The sequence below is a fragment of the Myxocyprinus asiaticus genome, chromosome 45, assembly GCF_019703515.2.
Source record: "Myxocyprinus asiaticus isolate MX2 ecotype Aquarium Trade chromosome 45, UBuf_Myxa_2, whole genome shotgun sequence".
NCBI lineage: Eukaryota > Metazoa > Chordata > Actinopteri > Cypriniformes > Catostomidae > Myxocyprinus > Myxocyprinus asiaticus.
Genome location: NC_059388.1, coordinates 17,331,772 through 17,346,947, shown reverse-complemented (window position 1 = coordinate 17,346,947; position 15,176 = coordinate 17,331,772). Strand labels below are relative to the sequence as shown.

The window sequence follows — 15,176 nt, the reverse complement described above, 5'->3', positions numbered from 1 at the left end:
TTTGTCTTTGAAGACTGTAGTGTACACCTTTGTATGAAATCTTCAGTGTTTTGGCAATTTCAAGCATTGTATTGCCTTCATTCCTCAAAACAATGATTGAATGATGAGTTTCTAGAGAAAGCTGTTTCTTTTTTGCCATTTTTGACCTAATATTGACCTTAAGACATGCCAGTCTATTGCATACTGTGGCAGCTCAAAAACAAACACAAAGACAATGTTAAACTTCATTTAATGAACCAAATAGCTTTCAGCTGTGTTTGATATAATGGCAAGTGATTTTCTAGTACCAAATTAGCAATTTAGCATGATTACATAAGCAAAAGGTGTTGGAGTGATAGCTGCTGGAAATGGGGCCTGTCTAGATTTGATCAAAAATGACTTTTTTCAAGTAGTGATGGTGCTGTTTTTTTACATCAGTAATGTCCTGAATATACTTTGTGTGCAGTTGAATGCCACTTTGGTGAATTAAAGTACCAACTTCCTTCCGAAACAGCAAAATCTGTACATTATTCCAAACTTTTGGCTGCCAGTGTGTATATATATATTGTATATATATATTTTGTTCTTTTCTATTTTGTGCATTATATATATATATATAATGCACAAAATAGAAAAGAACAAAATATAATATGCAGTAAACAGAACAACAGTCCTGACAGTCTTTTGCATTTCAAGTTGTTGCTCAGGTGACCTCTGAAACCCAAAGGAATCTATTTATAACTGTGTGTGAAATGAGTTGCAGGCACATAGTAGTTGTGCAAGGAGTCAAAACATAATAATATAGAACAAAAAAGTTAATGTCATTCATATTAGAACAGTATTAAAACACCTAAATGCAATTTGAAACTCCAAACAAATAACTGTAAATGAACAATCTTTGATTCAGTTTGTCCTTAAAAAAACATACAGTACATTAATGCAATATGCAGCTTGTGACTCAACTGCTTCATTCCTGCTCTCTCTCTTCTCTTTAAATCTTCTCTCCATCTTTCACTCTTTTTGCCTTAACTGTGAGCCAACTTGTAGCTCTTCCACACCCCCTTAAACTTTCCCCTTGTGAGGTGTGTGCTTCATTCATCCACTTTCTATTCCATACACTCCCCTTACACATTCTTCCTAGGCTCTCTTGGATTCTCACACCCCTTGTCCTGGGACTGTACCTAACAGAGCTTGCAGTTCCATAACCGGTTCATGAATTGGATTATTACAGAAGAATAATGAATCTCCAGTGGATTGGGTCTGTTTGAAGAGAACGGCTGATTTTGCATATGAGAGGAGGATCATGGTGCTAGGTACCGTGTGAGAGGTGAGTGAGGTTCTGTCTTAAGAGTGCACTGTAATGTAACTCTGGATCTGGAATGGATGACAATTTGTCTGTACTGTCTTCCACAACTCTGACTATGCAGCCCAGTGGCTCACAATACAAAAAGCTGTATATCTATCCAGATCGCTGCCAAGTTTCTCTTTCTATCCCTATTTTTCTCTCTCATGTTGACTCTTAATGTCTCAGAGTGTCTAGTGGTTCTCAACTGGGTTTGCTTCAGGACCCAGACTTTACATTGGGCATCAATTGGCGACTGAATGCAATACCAAATCTAGAACCTGTATTTAATGTTGTCTGGGTCATATTTTGTTTTGTTCATGGTTTTTGAGGATGAGGGAATGTCAAGCAAACTGTCCATGTTGGCATCTGTTTTAATTTGGCTAGCTTAGAATTTGTGCCAAAATCTAGTAAAGTTTGATTGGACTCACAACCTCTGACGTCAACAGCAAAGGTATGGGAATTGTTTTCTCCTCCCTTTTAAAAGTTGGTTGTTAATTTTGCCATTGCCTAAATGCACAATTATATGGTTAGTTGCATCTTATTATTTGCATTAAGCATTGTCTTTCCCTGCTGTTTGCAACCCTACAAGACCCATTTTTGGGTCACAACCCAAGGTGAGAACTACTGATCTAAGCTACTGTAATTGCTCTCTTTAAATATCATTTTCTCACAAATATGCACACAACACACCCAGTGTGAGAATCCAGCTGATCAGAAACAATATGATTTCACCTAGGTTCATTTATTTGTTTAATGCATTCTGTAATATGTAATTGTGGAGCAAAATCAAGACTCATTCCTCTGTATGCTGTCCCACTCCATTTACTGGCACAGCTTCAATAGCCCAACTAATGCAACCAAAAAGCCTTGAACAAAATGGAGAGTGTATTGGTGATGTCTTTAATCAGATTGCTTTTTCCTCCACTTGCAGGTTTTTACACATCTCTTATAGTCGAGCATCATTCAGTCATAATGTCATAGAGGCAGAAAATGATGTCACTTATTTACTATACAATGGCAGCCAGCCTCTTATGGCACCTGATAAGCCACTGCCATTAGCATCTTTTCCAGCTTATATTATGAGCGGGAGAAAGAGTATTGAGAGTGCATTTTGAAGGTTGTGTTACAGCAGACGTTATGTATAGACTTGCAAGACTTCCATTTAAGATGTTTGGCTTATCTCATGAATGGGCTCTATTGAACATAACATTTTTGGGGATTTGAAAGTGTCTGTTTATGTGGTTCATGTTTGATTTTGTGTGCACACAACATATTGGTTCCTGTAACAATTTTATGGACTGTTTCTGACTGTTTGATTTTATGTAGCTCCAATATTTCCCCCTCAAAATCAAAATTATCTTATCATTTACTCACCCTCATGCCATCCCAGATGTGGATGACTTTTTTTCTTCAGCTGAACACAAACAAAGATTTTTAGAAGAATATCTCTGTTCTGTTGGTCCATTAAATTCAAGTGAATGGTGGCCAAAACTTTGAAGCTGCAAAAAGCACATAAAGGCAGCATAAAATTAATACATATGACTCCAGTTGTTTAATCCATGTCTTCAGAAGCGATATGATAGGTGTGGGTGAGAAATAGATCAATATTTAAGTCCTTTTTTAATATGTAACTCCACTTTGACAGCCCTCCTATAAATAATGAGAGAACTGGGAGAAAATAAATATGTCATCATTTACTAACCCTCATGTTGTTCCAAACCCACTTTCTTTCTACTGTGGAAAACAAAAGGAGATAATTAGGGTCTGACAACCTCAGTCACCATTCACTTGCATTGCATCTTTTTTTTTTTCTCCATACAATAAAAATGAATGGTGACTGAGGTTGTCATTGTTTATACTTCCACAGAGGAAAGAAAGCCATACGGGTTTTAAATGACATAAGGGTGTGGGAACGATCATAAAAAAGTCATACGTTTTGCCTTAATGTGCATTTAATACCTAATTTACAGCTACAGAGATAAACTCCTATGAAGTGGCAGCATGCAGAAATGGCTCACAAACAGCAGGGCTTGTAGAGAGAGAGAGAGAAGCGGACTTAGGCTGACTCATGTACCTTTATAATCCTTCAAAGTGCACAATCCAACTGCATGCTCACCACTCTGTCATTGCACAGGTCAGCCTGTACTCATGAGATTACATCCTCTGCTGTGTGACTTTGCTGTATGGAAGTTGTTGTGTATTTAATAGATAGAAATATCCTTTGAGTTACGGTGGTAGCACCTTCCTGTCTGTACGTTGACAGAAATAATCACTCGTTCTATCAGATACATTCATAAATCACACAATCAGACAACCTCTGAAGCCAAAGTGAAGTAATTTAAGATTGTCACCAAAACACCTTATCTGCCCCTTCCAGAGTACCACAGTTGTCCTGTATTTAGCTATGTGTCATTCGTGGTGCTGCATTGCAGCCCACTGTACGGAAGATGTGGGCTTACAAGCTCGGACAGGACCAAGTTTGACTGGCATGCGCAGTGTAGCTCCGCCACGAAAGGTCTGGCAATGCTCCACAACATCTGCTATAGGATACTAATTTAAATTTAAAGAGACAGTAAACACAAAAAATTACAATTCTATCATCGTTGACTCACCCTGATATTTTTCCAACCGTATGACTTCCTTTCTTCTGTGGAACACAAGGAGGTGTTAGATAGAAAGTTAGCCTCAGTCACTATTAAATTTCATCGCATCTTTTTTTCCTTTCAATGCAAGTGAATGGTGGGGATAGAGGAAAGAAAGTCATACAGATTTGACAGATTTGTACATAATGACAAAATGTTATTTTTGGGTAAATTGTCCCTTTAACTGTATATTCCAAAGCTGTTTGACCTGCTTAAAAGTGTCTGCGATGACGCCTGCTACGATATAAAGTTTTAGTACTATGTAACAATGCTTTATAGAGTCTCATGCACAGCCAAGAGAAGTTTGTTAAAGTCACCGAACCCATGCAGCTGCATTAATTTTGTGGACTGTCAAACTTGTTCCCTACACATTAGAAGTGGCAGTCGTGCAGTAAAAGATTGTATTAGCAAGGCTGTGGTTTCCGCGCAGCCTGACAGTGCTGTCTTTTGGCTGAACAGAGACTTGCTAGCTGCAATATTCCCCACAAATGTATCCTGACAAATCCACAGCAGTTCTTTGCAAGATCATTAAGTCTGTATGGTCATTATTGATTATCACAGTATTTGAAATGACAGTGTTTGGAGAGGAGACTGCTCACCTGTCTGACACCTCTGAGTTTTGTATAAAGAGCAGTCTCTTTATGGAATAAGCTGTGGTTTCAAAAGATGAAAAGATTTAGTAATATTGAAACATCTTTTGGCTGTTTGGAGAGATTTTCAATCTTGTGTTCTGTCACACAGCACAATTTAATAAACTACTCAGTTCGAGAGAAGCAATATAGATGAAAGTAGAAGATACATTGAAATACATCTGGATGCTGAACATTTATAACTTTATTTTTTCATCACACATATACAGTGAAATTCTTTTTTTCACATATCCCAGCTAAGCTGGGGTCAGAGTGCAGGGTCAGCCATGATATGGCACCCCTGGAGCAGATGGGGTCAAGGGCCCAACAGTGGCATCTTGGCAGTGCTGGGGCTTGAACCCCCAACCTTCTCATCAGTAATCTAGAGCCTTAACCGCTGAGCCACCACTGTCCCTTAACTACAGAGATAAAAGTATAAATACTTTTATATGGTACAATACAATTTCTGAAATTAAATGACACTAATACTCATGTTCATCAGCCAAGTTGACCCAGTTATTGGCCAAATACTGATCTATTATTAGTAAAGTCCTCCTTTTCTTTTTACATGCACTGATGAGCCATAACATTATGACCACCTGTCTAATATGTTCTTGGTACTCCGCGTGCCACCAAAACAGGGCTGACCCGCCGAGGCATGAACTCTACAAGACCCCTGAAGGTGTTCTGTGGTACCTGGCATCAAGACATTAGCAGCAGATCCTGTAGGTTGCGAGGTGGAGCCGCCATGGACCGGGCTTGTTGGTCCAGCACATTCCACAGATGCTCAAACTGACTGAGATCTGGGGAATTTGAAGGCCAGGGCAACACCTTGAACTCTTCATCATGTTCCTCAACCATTCCTGAACAATGTGTGCAGCGTGGCAGGGTGCATTATCCTGCTGAAAGAGGCCACTGCCATCAGGGAATACCATTGCCATGAAGGGGTGTACCTGGTCTGCAATGATGTTTAGGTTGGTGGCACGTGTCAAATTGACATCCACATGAATGGCCGGACCCAGGGTTTCCCAGCAGAACATTGCCCAGAGCATCACACTCTTTCCACCGGCTTGTCGTCTTCCCACAGTGCAACCTGGTGCCACCACTTCCCCAGGTAAACGGCACACATGTACATGGCCGTTCATGTGATTTAAAAGAAAACGGGACTCATCGGACCAGGCGACCTTCTTCCACTGCTGCAAGGTCCAGTTCCGACGCTCGCGTGCCCATTGTAGGCACATTTGACGGTGGACAGGGGTCATCATGGGCACTCTGACCAGTCTGCGGCTACACAGCCCCATACGCAGCAGGGTGCGATGCACTGTGTGTTGTGACACATTCTTCCCATAACCCTCGTTAAAATTGTCTGTGACATGTGCCACAGTTGACCTTCTGTCAGTTCGCGCATCAATGAGCCTTGGGCGCCCAACACCCTGTTGCCCCATAACACTGCTGAAGTCAGAGAAACTTGCAATTTTAAAAATATAAATGCACCATAAATACATTGCAGTGTTTCATGAGAGCTTTGTTGTTGATCAGTTTCATGCTGCTATGATCTTACCTTGAAGGTTTTCAGCCTTTTTCTGAATAATGTTCAAATGTGTTACTGTACAGCAGTTTATTCTCTAGAATAAAGATGCAATCTGTAATTTTCCCTTTTTCAATAGGCCCTTTCCCTCCTACAGTCCTGTACCTTTCCTTTAGTAACTTTCTAGATGAGAACTCTTACGAGGAATTCACTTACGTTGCATTCACATTGCCAAAAATTACCACCATAGTGATGTAATCTAGTGTCTACAATTTTTCTTCTGACAAGGTTGGAACATGCGATTCAATATAAACAACAACACCGAAACCAACAACACTGAAATCAACAACACCGACGGAGGATGCCAGGATCAGAGTTAAACAGTTAGTTTTGTTAGGGCTGCTTTACATGGGCTTTGGCTGCATCCAAAAACATAGGCAGCTACCTAATCAGTTAATGGTTTAAATGACAGCGTTTTTGGATGAATGGAACTCTAAAGGAAACTGGTCTCTTATCAGTTTAAAAAGCACCTTTTTCATCTTACCTCAGCCCCCGAAGGCAGCATTTTCCCATATTCGGACGCAGTCTGTGTCTTCAGGTTGACATGTTGAGATCACATGACCAAATAAATACTTCACACTTTATCTCATTAACATCCCTATTATTGGACACATTTACTCACTAGCGAAATTAATCAGTTATGGCTGACTATGAACATCGCATTTCTACACTTGTATTGGTAAAATAAACGTTTGGTTTTGCGTGATGCTTCATCCATGCCCCTAGGTGTTAGTATAAGTCAGAGAAGACTGCCATATCGCAAAACATAAACAAATATTACTTAATGCACCTTTAAAGGCCCCGTGACATCGCTTGATGATCGCAGTTTTCTTTCCTGTGACAATGTATTTCCTACTGATTAAGAAAGTTTGGACAGGAGTCAGGACATACCCTTTTTTATAGAGCTGTTCAGCCGTGATGTCAATTTGTAGGTGGACCTGGAAGTCTAATTCAGTTTTCCTATGGGTTTTTATAATGGGGTTTTTGAATTTATGTGTTAAATAAGGTCTGTGGTAAACATTATTTGACAATAAGTGGACGGTTTGTTCTACAACTTAAATTACACACAGTCATACCTTAAACGTGAATTTTGAAGCTGCTGTGCGTCTTTAAAAAAGTATGTAATTCACTATGGCTTCAAATTTCACATTTGAGGTGTGACTGTGTGTATTTTAAGTTGTAGAACATAACGTCCACGTATCGTCAAGTAATGTTTACCACAGACCTTATTTTTCTCATAAGTTCAAAAAACCCATTATAAAAACCCATAGGAAAATCCAGAGAGAACCCATGGCAAATTCTCTTCCGGGTTTTTGGACTACAAGCTAAACAGCTCTATAGTCTGTAGTTACACTACAGCCAAAAACTGTTGCTGCTTGCTCATTGTTAGTAGGTGGTATTAAAGGAATAGTTTACCCAAAACTAATAATTCCTGAAATCATGAAATTACCATGACCATGGCAAGATTTTTGCAAAACAAATTATTTAAAGAATTAAATTGTATTACACGTTTGGCTGCAGTTTCCCTGTGAAATGTCCAGTGGGGTGCACCAAAAACTAGTGAAATTATGTTGTAATCAGACAAGGTTTTTAAGGTGAATTTTAGATGAAGGTTTTACTGAGTAAAACACACTTCCCTAACCTAAAACTTTAGCCTAAACCTAACCAATAGTGTCCAAAAAGATAAATGAGAGGTGAATAAAACAGACATCCTGAACCTTAACCAGCACCTAACAGTAGTGAAAAACTAGTTACATTTTGATCTTAAGTTATAATTTTTGGGTGAACTATTCCTTTAAGGGGGTGGAAATTGTGATTCTAGAGAGTGTTTGATTGGACAAAAATCTGCGTAGCGTAAAATGAGTCATCAATGTTTTTGGTCTTTTTTCTCAAAAGAAAGAGACTTAACATTTTAAATGACTAAAAATATAGTCAATCGTTTTATCATGAAACAGAGACAACTTTATTTAAACAAATTTAAGGATGAGAGAAAAAATATAAATAATTCTGCTCACATTGTTGTGCAGTTTCCCAGTCTCTTAACCTCTAAGAAACAGTTCTCTTTCATTTTAATAATACTGTTCCTGTCTCCCTCTGAGTGCTATTCATTTCTTAACTGATGCTCAGCAGGACTGTACAGCCATATCTGACAGGATAAATGTGCTGGATTATACAGGCAACTGAGAGATAACATTGACTCTGCTAACAGAACAGATCAAAATCATTATTCTGAATGTGTCTATATGCATATGTATGGTGATACCGATCTCTCTCTCTCTCTCTCTCTCTCTCTCTCTCTCTCTCTCTCTATTTTGCAGATAAAAGGGAGAGTGTTGCAGCTAAATAAAGCAGGGAATAAGCCCGTCTAAGGACAACAGTCCAGGGAAGAGGATCTGTCAGCAGAGAGATAAGAAGGGGAGGACAGAGCACGAAAGAGAAAGACAGAGGACGAGAGAGAGAGAATGGGATATTACGCCGTGTGGATCTCCCTCTTGTCCATGTCTCTCTCCTATCAAAGCATCACTGCAGAGACTGAAGGTAGATTGCTGAATCACACTTTATCTACATGTGATAGGGCCTCTTCAGTCCCCCTGAGAACTGCCAATATCCCTGCCCTTCAATCAGTCACACTCTCAAAATAGGTTGCAGGACTGTAAATGTTTAGAATTCCCAAATAGTTCCATTTCAAATACCTTACAATAGCAAAGGATTGTTTTTTTCATTGTACACATAAAAGATAATTGTATTATCATGATTTAATACCTGCTGAAAAGACCAGCATGTTGTGTTTTAGATGCTGGGTGCTTCTATGTCATCCAGAAAGACTACTTCCTTGGTCAACCAGCTTCACCCAAGGGGTCAGTTTTGGCTGGTTAGCAGGGAAGTTAGCCCCTGCTGGTAGTTTATATACACTCACTGAAAACATTATTGGGAACACCTATACACCTACTTATTCATGCGATTATCTAATCAGCCAATCGTGTGGCAGCAGTGCAATGCATAAAATCATGCAGATACGGGTCAGAAGCTTCAGTTAATGTTCACATCAACCATCAGAATGGGGGAAAAATGTGATCTCAGTGATTTAGACCGTGGCATGATTATTGGTGCCAGATGGGCTGGTTTGAGTATTTCTGTAACTGCTGATCTCCTGGGATTTTCACACACAACAGTCTCTACAGTTTACTCAGAATGGTGTCAAAAACAAAAAAACATCCAGTGAGGGGCAGTTCTGCGGATGGAAATGCCTTGATGATGAGAGAGGTCAATGGAAAATGGCCAGACTGGTTCAAGCTGACAGAAAGGCTACGGTAACTCAGATAACCACTCTGTATAATTGTAATGAGTAGAATAGCATCTCAGAATGCACAACATGTCGAACCTTGAGGTGGATGTGCTTCAACAGCAGAAGACCATGTCGGGCACTTTATTAGGACAATAGGGTTCCTAACAAAGTGCTCAGTGTGTGTAACTACACCATTATGATGACCGTTCAAAAGTTGCCATATTCTGGCACTATAAAAATTGTTTTGCAATGAGCATATTAATCACAAATATTGCATTATTTTATAGTGGATGTTTTACCATTGCCCAATTTTTGGAAGGCTCCTAAAGTGTGACCACCACCACCACCACCACCACCGCATCACCATGACATATTTCATTTAAAGTACCGCAGAGCTATTCGAGAGCAGCCGCCTGGTTCAGCCGGCATGTTGTTCTAAAGTGGCTGCACAAGATTTGATGATGACACAGCTTATTCGTGATTGGTCAGACTCACCGATGACAACAGTGACGTGTGTTTCATGGGCTCACTATGACATACTACAAATACTACTTTTACTGCTTCTGTTATGTCAGTCTATGGCAGAAATAGTAAGAGTAGTATGGTAGTATGCCATTACTAAGGTATTATTCTGACACCTTCTGTTCCGCTAAACTCTACTAATTACTGATTAAGTAATCATGTTTATTCATAAAAAATAAATGAAATTCAAAATAACTAAAAATAATCTTCTTTATTGGTATTAAAATAATATGGGCTTTTATTCTTCTTTCTTCTTGTACACACAGCAGGCACTGTTTTAAGCTTCACATAACCATTTAGAATGATAATGTTTCTTGTTATTTTATGTAAAATCTGAATTTCACTTCATCTGCAATAAAGAAAACAAACATTGCGCAATCATCCGTCACCGATGTAGGTTTAGCACATGACTCTTTTCAACTCCTTCCCCGACTGCAACTGGCAAATCTCGCCAATCGGTAAGGCAAGGTGCAGTTCAAGTCAAACACACTTATTATTTTCCTATCCAGTGTGATTAGTCAGCTCAGGTGATTGGCTCAAAATCTTTGTGCCCAAAACTGAAAAATGGCAACATTCAGGTCACATACTTTTACTTCAACTGTCGTTGAGATAAATGAGAATTTTTGACCTCTTTTGTTTCACCTGTTTAGTTTTACTATGGCTATGCAGTGCAGTCCACCAGCTAGACCATTAACAAACCAGCATAAACCAGCCTGGACCAGAATGGAAATTCCTGCTACCCTAAGATGGTCTTTTCAGCAAGGGTACACTTTGTCACCTTACAGTATACAGCATCACTAAAAATATCCTTGATATCTGAGCTGTGGCATTATTGTTTTATTGCATTATCTATGAGTATAATAATTAATATGATTAGCAGAGCTCAGATAATTTGGTCTTGAAGGAAATCATGAGAAATATTTGTTTATTGTGCAGGCTTGATTGCTGACTGTGGTATCTTGAGCTCAGTTTGATACTTTGTTGAGATCTCTTCTGATCCTTTAGAAATCTCTTCTGAATCTGGAGAACCAGGTGACTTCAACAGAAATCTCCTTTTGATCTCCATTCTTATTACTATCTATGAGAAACAGTTGAGATATTAAAGAGAACTCATTTGTATTTTTTCTCTCCTATGGTTTTTTGTCCTGAAAAAAAAAAACCCCACCTTAAAACATAAAAATATCTTTTGTTGAAGTAACAGAACTCAGATCTGTCTCTTCTAAAAGGGTTAGAAAGTTCTTTTGTAATAGCTTGTCAGTGAAGTCGGTTTCTGCTGTGGGGCATCTGTATACCTCCTGCAGCTTGAAGCCTCTGGTCTAAGCCTTTTAAGATAAATCACTGTATCCTTCTCTGATTTCCATCCCCACAATACTGTCTGTAAATAAATCAGTCTGTGTATATTTCACCTTGAGCTGTGTGTTTGAGGGAGGGAGAGATAGATAGAACAAACAAGAATGTGAAACATATTGAATTCACGCAGGATGGTTTTAGAGGAGCCTGTCAGGACCAATTACTGACTGAGGCACTAATGCCCTGAAACACTGTAATTTTCCACACCTCTTTAAAATGGCTGTTTGCAGTGACAGACACTCGACTATGGAATGTAAAGAATGCGCTCTCTGAGGTCACATCCTTGTATATGTTCAGTATCACACCTGCTTTTTGTCTTTCAAAATCCAGTTAGAGGTAAAAGCACAAATTTCTAACCCCAGTAATCAATCTTACAGGCCTACTGTATGTTTTTAATGGTCAGATAACAAAACCGTAACTCAAACAGCAGAAACAGCAATTAAAATATTCTTTGTACATATTACTTGCCAGTTGTCAGTGAGCTTTTACCAATTCCGGTATTTTCTGTCAGCTTTTCAGAATCAGAACTTTAGCTGTCCGATTCATGAATGAATCACTTTTTTGAGTCAGCTATTTATAATGAACGATTAGAAACATCGGTTCCCGATTCAATTTTAATCATTTGGACAGCTCACTGATGCACTGAATCGTTCGGAGCAGTTTCTCTCTCTCTCGTTTAATTATTATTCGAAAAAATTATCCAATAACTAATAACTTTAAATGCCATTAATTCTACTTTTTTTGAACAGGTGTTTATTTGTTCATTATATTGCTTTTTAACGTGTCGAACGTTTAATAAACATATAATTAACACTGAATTAACAGTAAAATGACTTTTGAACAAATTAATATCAATAAAAAAATCTTGTGTTTGCATTTGTCTATTGTCAATAATGGTTTGTGTGTGTGTGTGTGTGTGTGTGTGTATGTCTGTGTGTGTGCGTGCATGTACATATGGATTAATGTATGTAGGTATTTATGTATGTATGTGTGTGTTTGTGTGTAAGCTTGTTTGTGAGCTTGTTTGTGGACATGTGTGGTGTATGTGTTTGTGTGTGAGATTGTTTGAGAGCACAGTTGCAAAAATAAGATTTTATTAAGTTATAGTGTCCCCTAGCATTAAAAATGAATGAAACTCGTTATGGTACCTCAGAGTGTTCTCTTGTCTACGTATGTGTAAAAATTTTGTTACGTTTGAAAATTGCGCTCACAAGATACAGGCTAATTAGTCATTATAGGCCAGGCCCAAAACATATTTGCTTAAATCTTTGGAACAATTCGACGCATTAAAATTATTTGGAATAATTTTTGTCAGGAGGGTCTGTAGATGATATACACCAAGTTTCGTGAGAATCAGGCAAACGGCCTAGGACGAGTTCAAAAGGTAGGTTCAATAAATCGAAATTGTAAAAAAAAGTTTCTTGCTGAAATGGAAATTCAAGTGACCATATCATTGTGGGGCACTGGTGGATTCAAAGAAGCTACACATTTGTATTATAGCTTATACGGTTCCGGAGTTATGAGCAAAAATGTGAATAAGCTCATTATACTGCCACCGTGTGGCCGATTTCACAAAATTTGATATGTGGCTTCAAGTTGACACCCTGCTTGTGTATAGTAATTTCCATAACCCACGGCCATTCCCAATACGAGTTATAAGGTGCTGAAATTTGATTGACTATTGGCGGCCATTTTGGCCTATGTCTACTGAGTTTGGTTATGTTTGGAGTTTGGGTTGAGTAGATATTGATCAATTACTCAAATTGCGTTAAACCAAAGGAATTGTATCGTTAGTATCTTCCGAACTATTTGACATATCAAAATTATTTTGATAACTTTTTGTCAGGGGGATCTGTAGATGATGTATACTTAATTTTGTGCCGATCGGACTAACAGTCTAGGAAAAGTTCAAAAAAGTAGGTTTTTGAAACTGTCAAAATGGCGGAAAAAAAATATCGACAGAAATGATATCAGATACAGTATATAAATTTTGTAGTGCTTGACCCAGGGAGTCAGAGGAAAAATTTTGATTCTAGCCCTTATGGTTGCAGAAATACAGTATGAATCAAAACTTAAAAGTGTTTATTATAGTGCCACCTATAGATTTGGGATCATCCTGCCAAGTTTATTGTTTCCACGACTTATGGTCTCTGACGCCCAGACACTTTTAGGACAGAAAAAAAAGAAGAATAAGAAATAGAAGCATATAGCCGCAAGTGACTATTGTCGGGGGCCAAGCACATATGGCAAGATGACCAAAACAAACTGCTGTGGACAGCTATTTTGGTGTGACATTTCACCTGCTTTGAGCACAGTTGCAAAAATAGGATTGCCTTAAGTTATAGTGCCCCCTAGCATCGAAAATGAACGAAACTCGTTATGGACCTCAGAGTGTTCTCTTGTCCATGTGTACAAATTTTGTTAAGTTTGAAAATTGCACTCACAAGGTACAGGCTAATTACTCATTATAGGCCACACCCAAAACATATTTGCTTATATCTTTGGAACGATTAGACGAATCAAAATTCCTTTGAATATTTTTTGTCAGGAGGGTCTGTAGATGATATACACCAAGTTTCGTGAGAATCGGGCAAACGGCCTAGGACGAGTTCGAAAAAGTAGGTTTTTCAAATAAATCGAAATTGTAAAAAAAAAACATTGCCAGGTTCAGATCGCCTCTCTGGAGGATGTCATGAAGTTTCAGGCTGAAAACTTAAAGCTGATGTTAAATCAGTGTTAAAAGTTCAATCGGGTCAAATTGACTCGTGAGTCCATCCAAGGGTTAACCTTCTGAATGTAATGTTCTCCCCTGAATTAAGATGCACAAACTGAGAATGCAACTGCCTAATTCATTTTTTTCCCAGTTCATCTGCCCTCCTTTCTGCCATTGGTCGAATGCTTCTGGACCATCAGCACTGCCTGCAGAGAATGTCTTTAGTAGACAGTTAAAGTCTGCAGGCTGCAAGATCACTTTTGATGAACTTCCCAATTCCATGAAAGCATTATTCTCTCTCATAGCACACTGTATGCTGTATATCAATGATAAATCACTGAAGTGTGCAGTATTTGTTCCCTTTTGATGTGGGCGTCACAGATTTTTCCAGCTAAAGCAGCTTTTCTGGAAATGAAGCAAAACTTTTTATGAATTTCCTGCCAGATCATCAATAACTTCCTGGTGTTTATTGCATACACTTTTGTTTCTAGAGTGGTATTATGCTCAGAGTTTATAATGGAGTCTGTCATTGTGTGGTTGCATGGGGGGGAAAGAAACTAAGCTGCTGTTTCATGTTTTCCCCCTTTTTAAAGTCAGAAAGTTACTAATGGACAGTACATTTCAAATGAAGTGCCAAGGCTTTCTTTGGTGAGAAAGCTGGAGGCGTTTTAAAGCTGGGGATGTACTTGTCTCCTTCTGTTTTGCTGTATTTCAGGTGTGGGTGTGTAAAACAATCTTCTCCGATGTCTCAGAATCTGGCAGTACACAGTATCTGCTTCTCTCAAGTCTAATATAGTTCTAATTAGCTCAACCCTAAAATGGCTTGTCTTTGGAGAGTTGTCTGATTCAAAGGACATCTGCAGTTGACTTTGTGCCAGTCATCATGAGTTTCACAATGATTGTGCAATGACCCTAAAAACTGAGGCCACATTTGCAGTGATCAATGGCAGAAATAAATGAAGTTCCAAACATAAGTTCGGCAGTGTAATGATGTTATTGGTTGGATTTAACCTTAAGAGTAGAATCTAGACAGTAAGTGACTATAATGGATCAATAAAGTTGATTTTGCGTTAATTTAACCTGTTGCACAGTCATAGTTTAGTACGTCTATACTAACCACTG

General features: G+C 38.6%; 1 protein-coding gene across 1 annotated transcript in view; it reads left to right on the top strand.

Annotated features, from left to right (window-relative positions):
- The first annotated feature begins 1,132 nt into the window (after positions 1–1,132).
- The window catches only part of LOC127435091 (collagen alpha-1(VII) chain-like), a 108,188-nt gene continuing 94,144 nt past the window's right edge, over positions 1,133–15,176 (top strand). The window contains exons 1-2 of the mRNA XM_051688267.1: positions 1,133–1,306; positions 8,502–8,721. Coding sequence (XP_051544227.1) covers positions 8,646–8,721 — 76 coding nt within the window. The 5' untranslated portion in view covers positions 1,133–1,306; positions 8,502–8,645. The remainder of the gene's footprint in view (positions 1,307–8,501; positions 8,722–15,176) is intronic.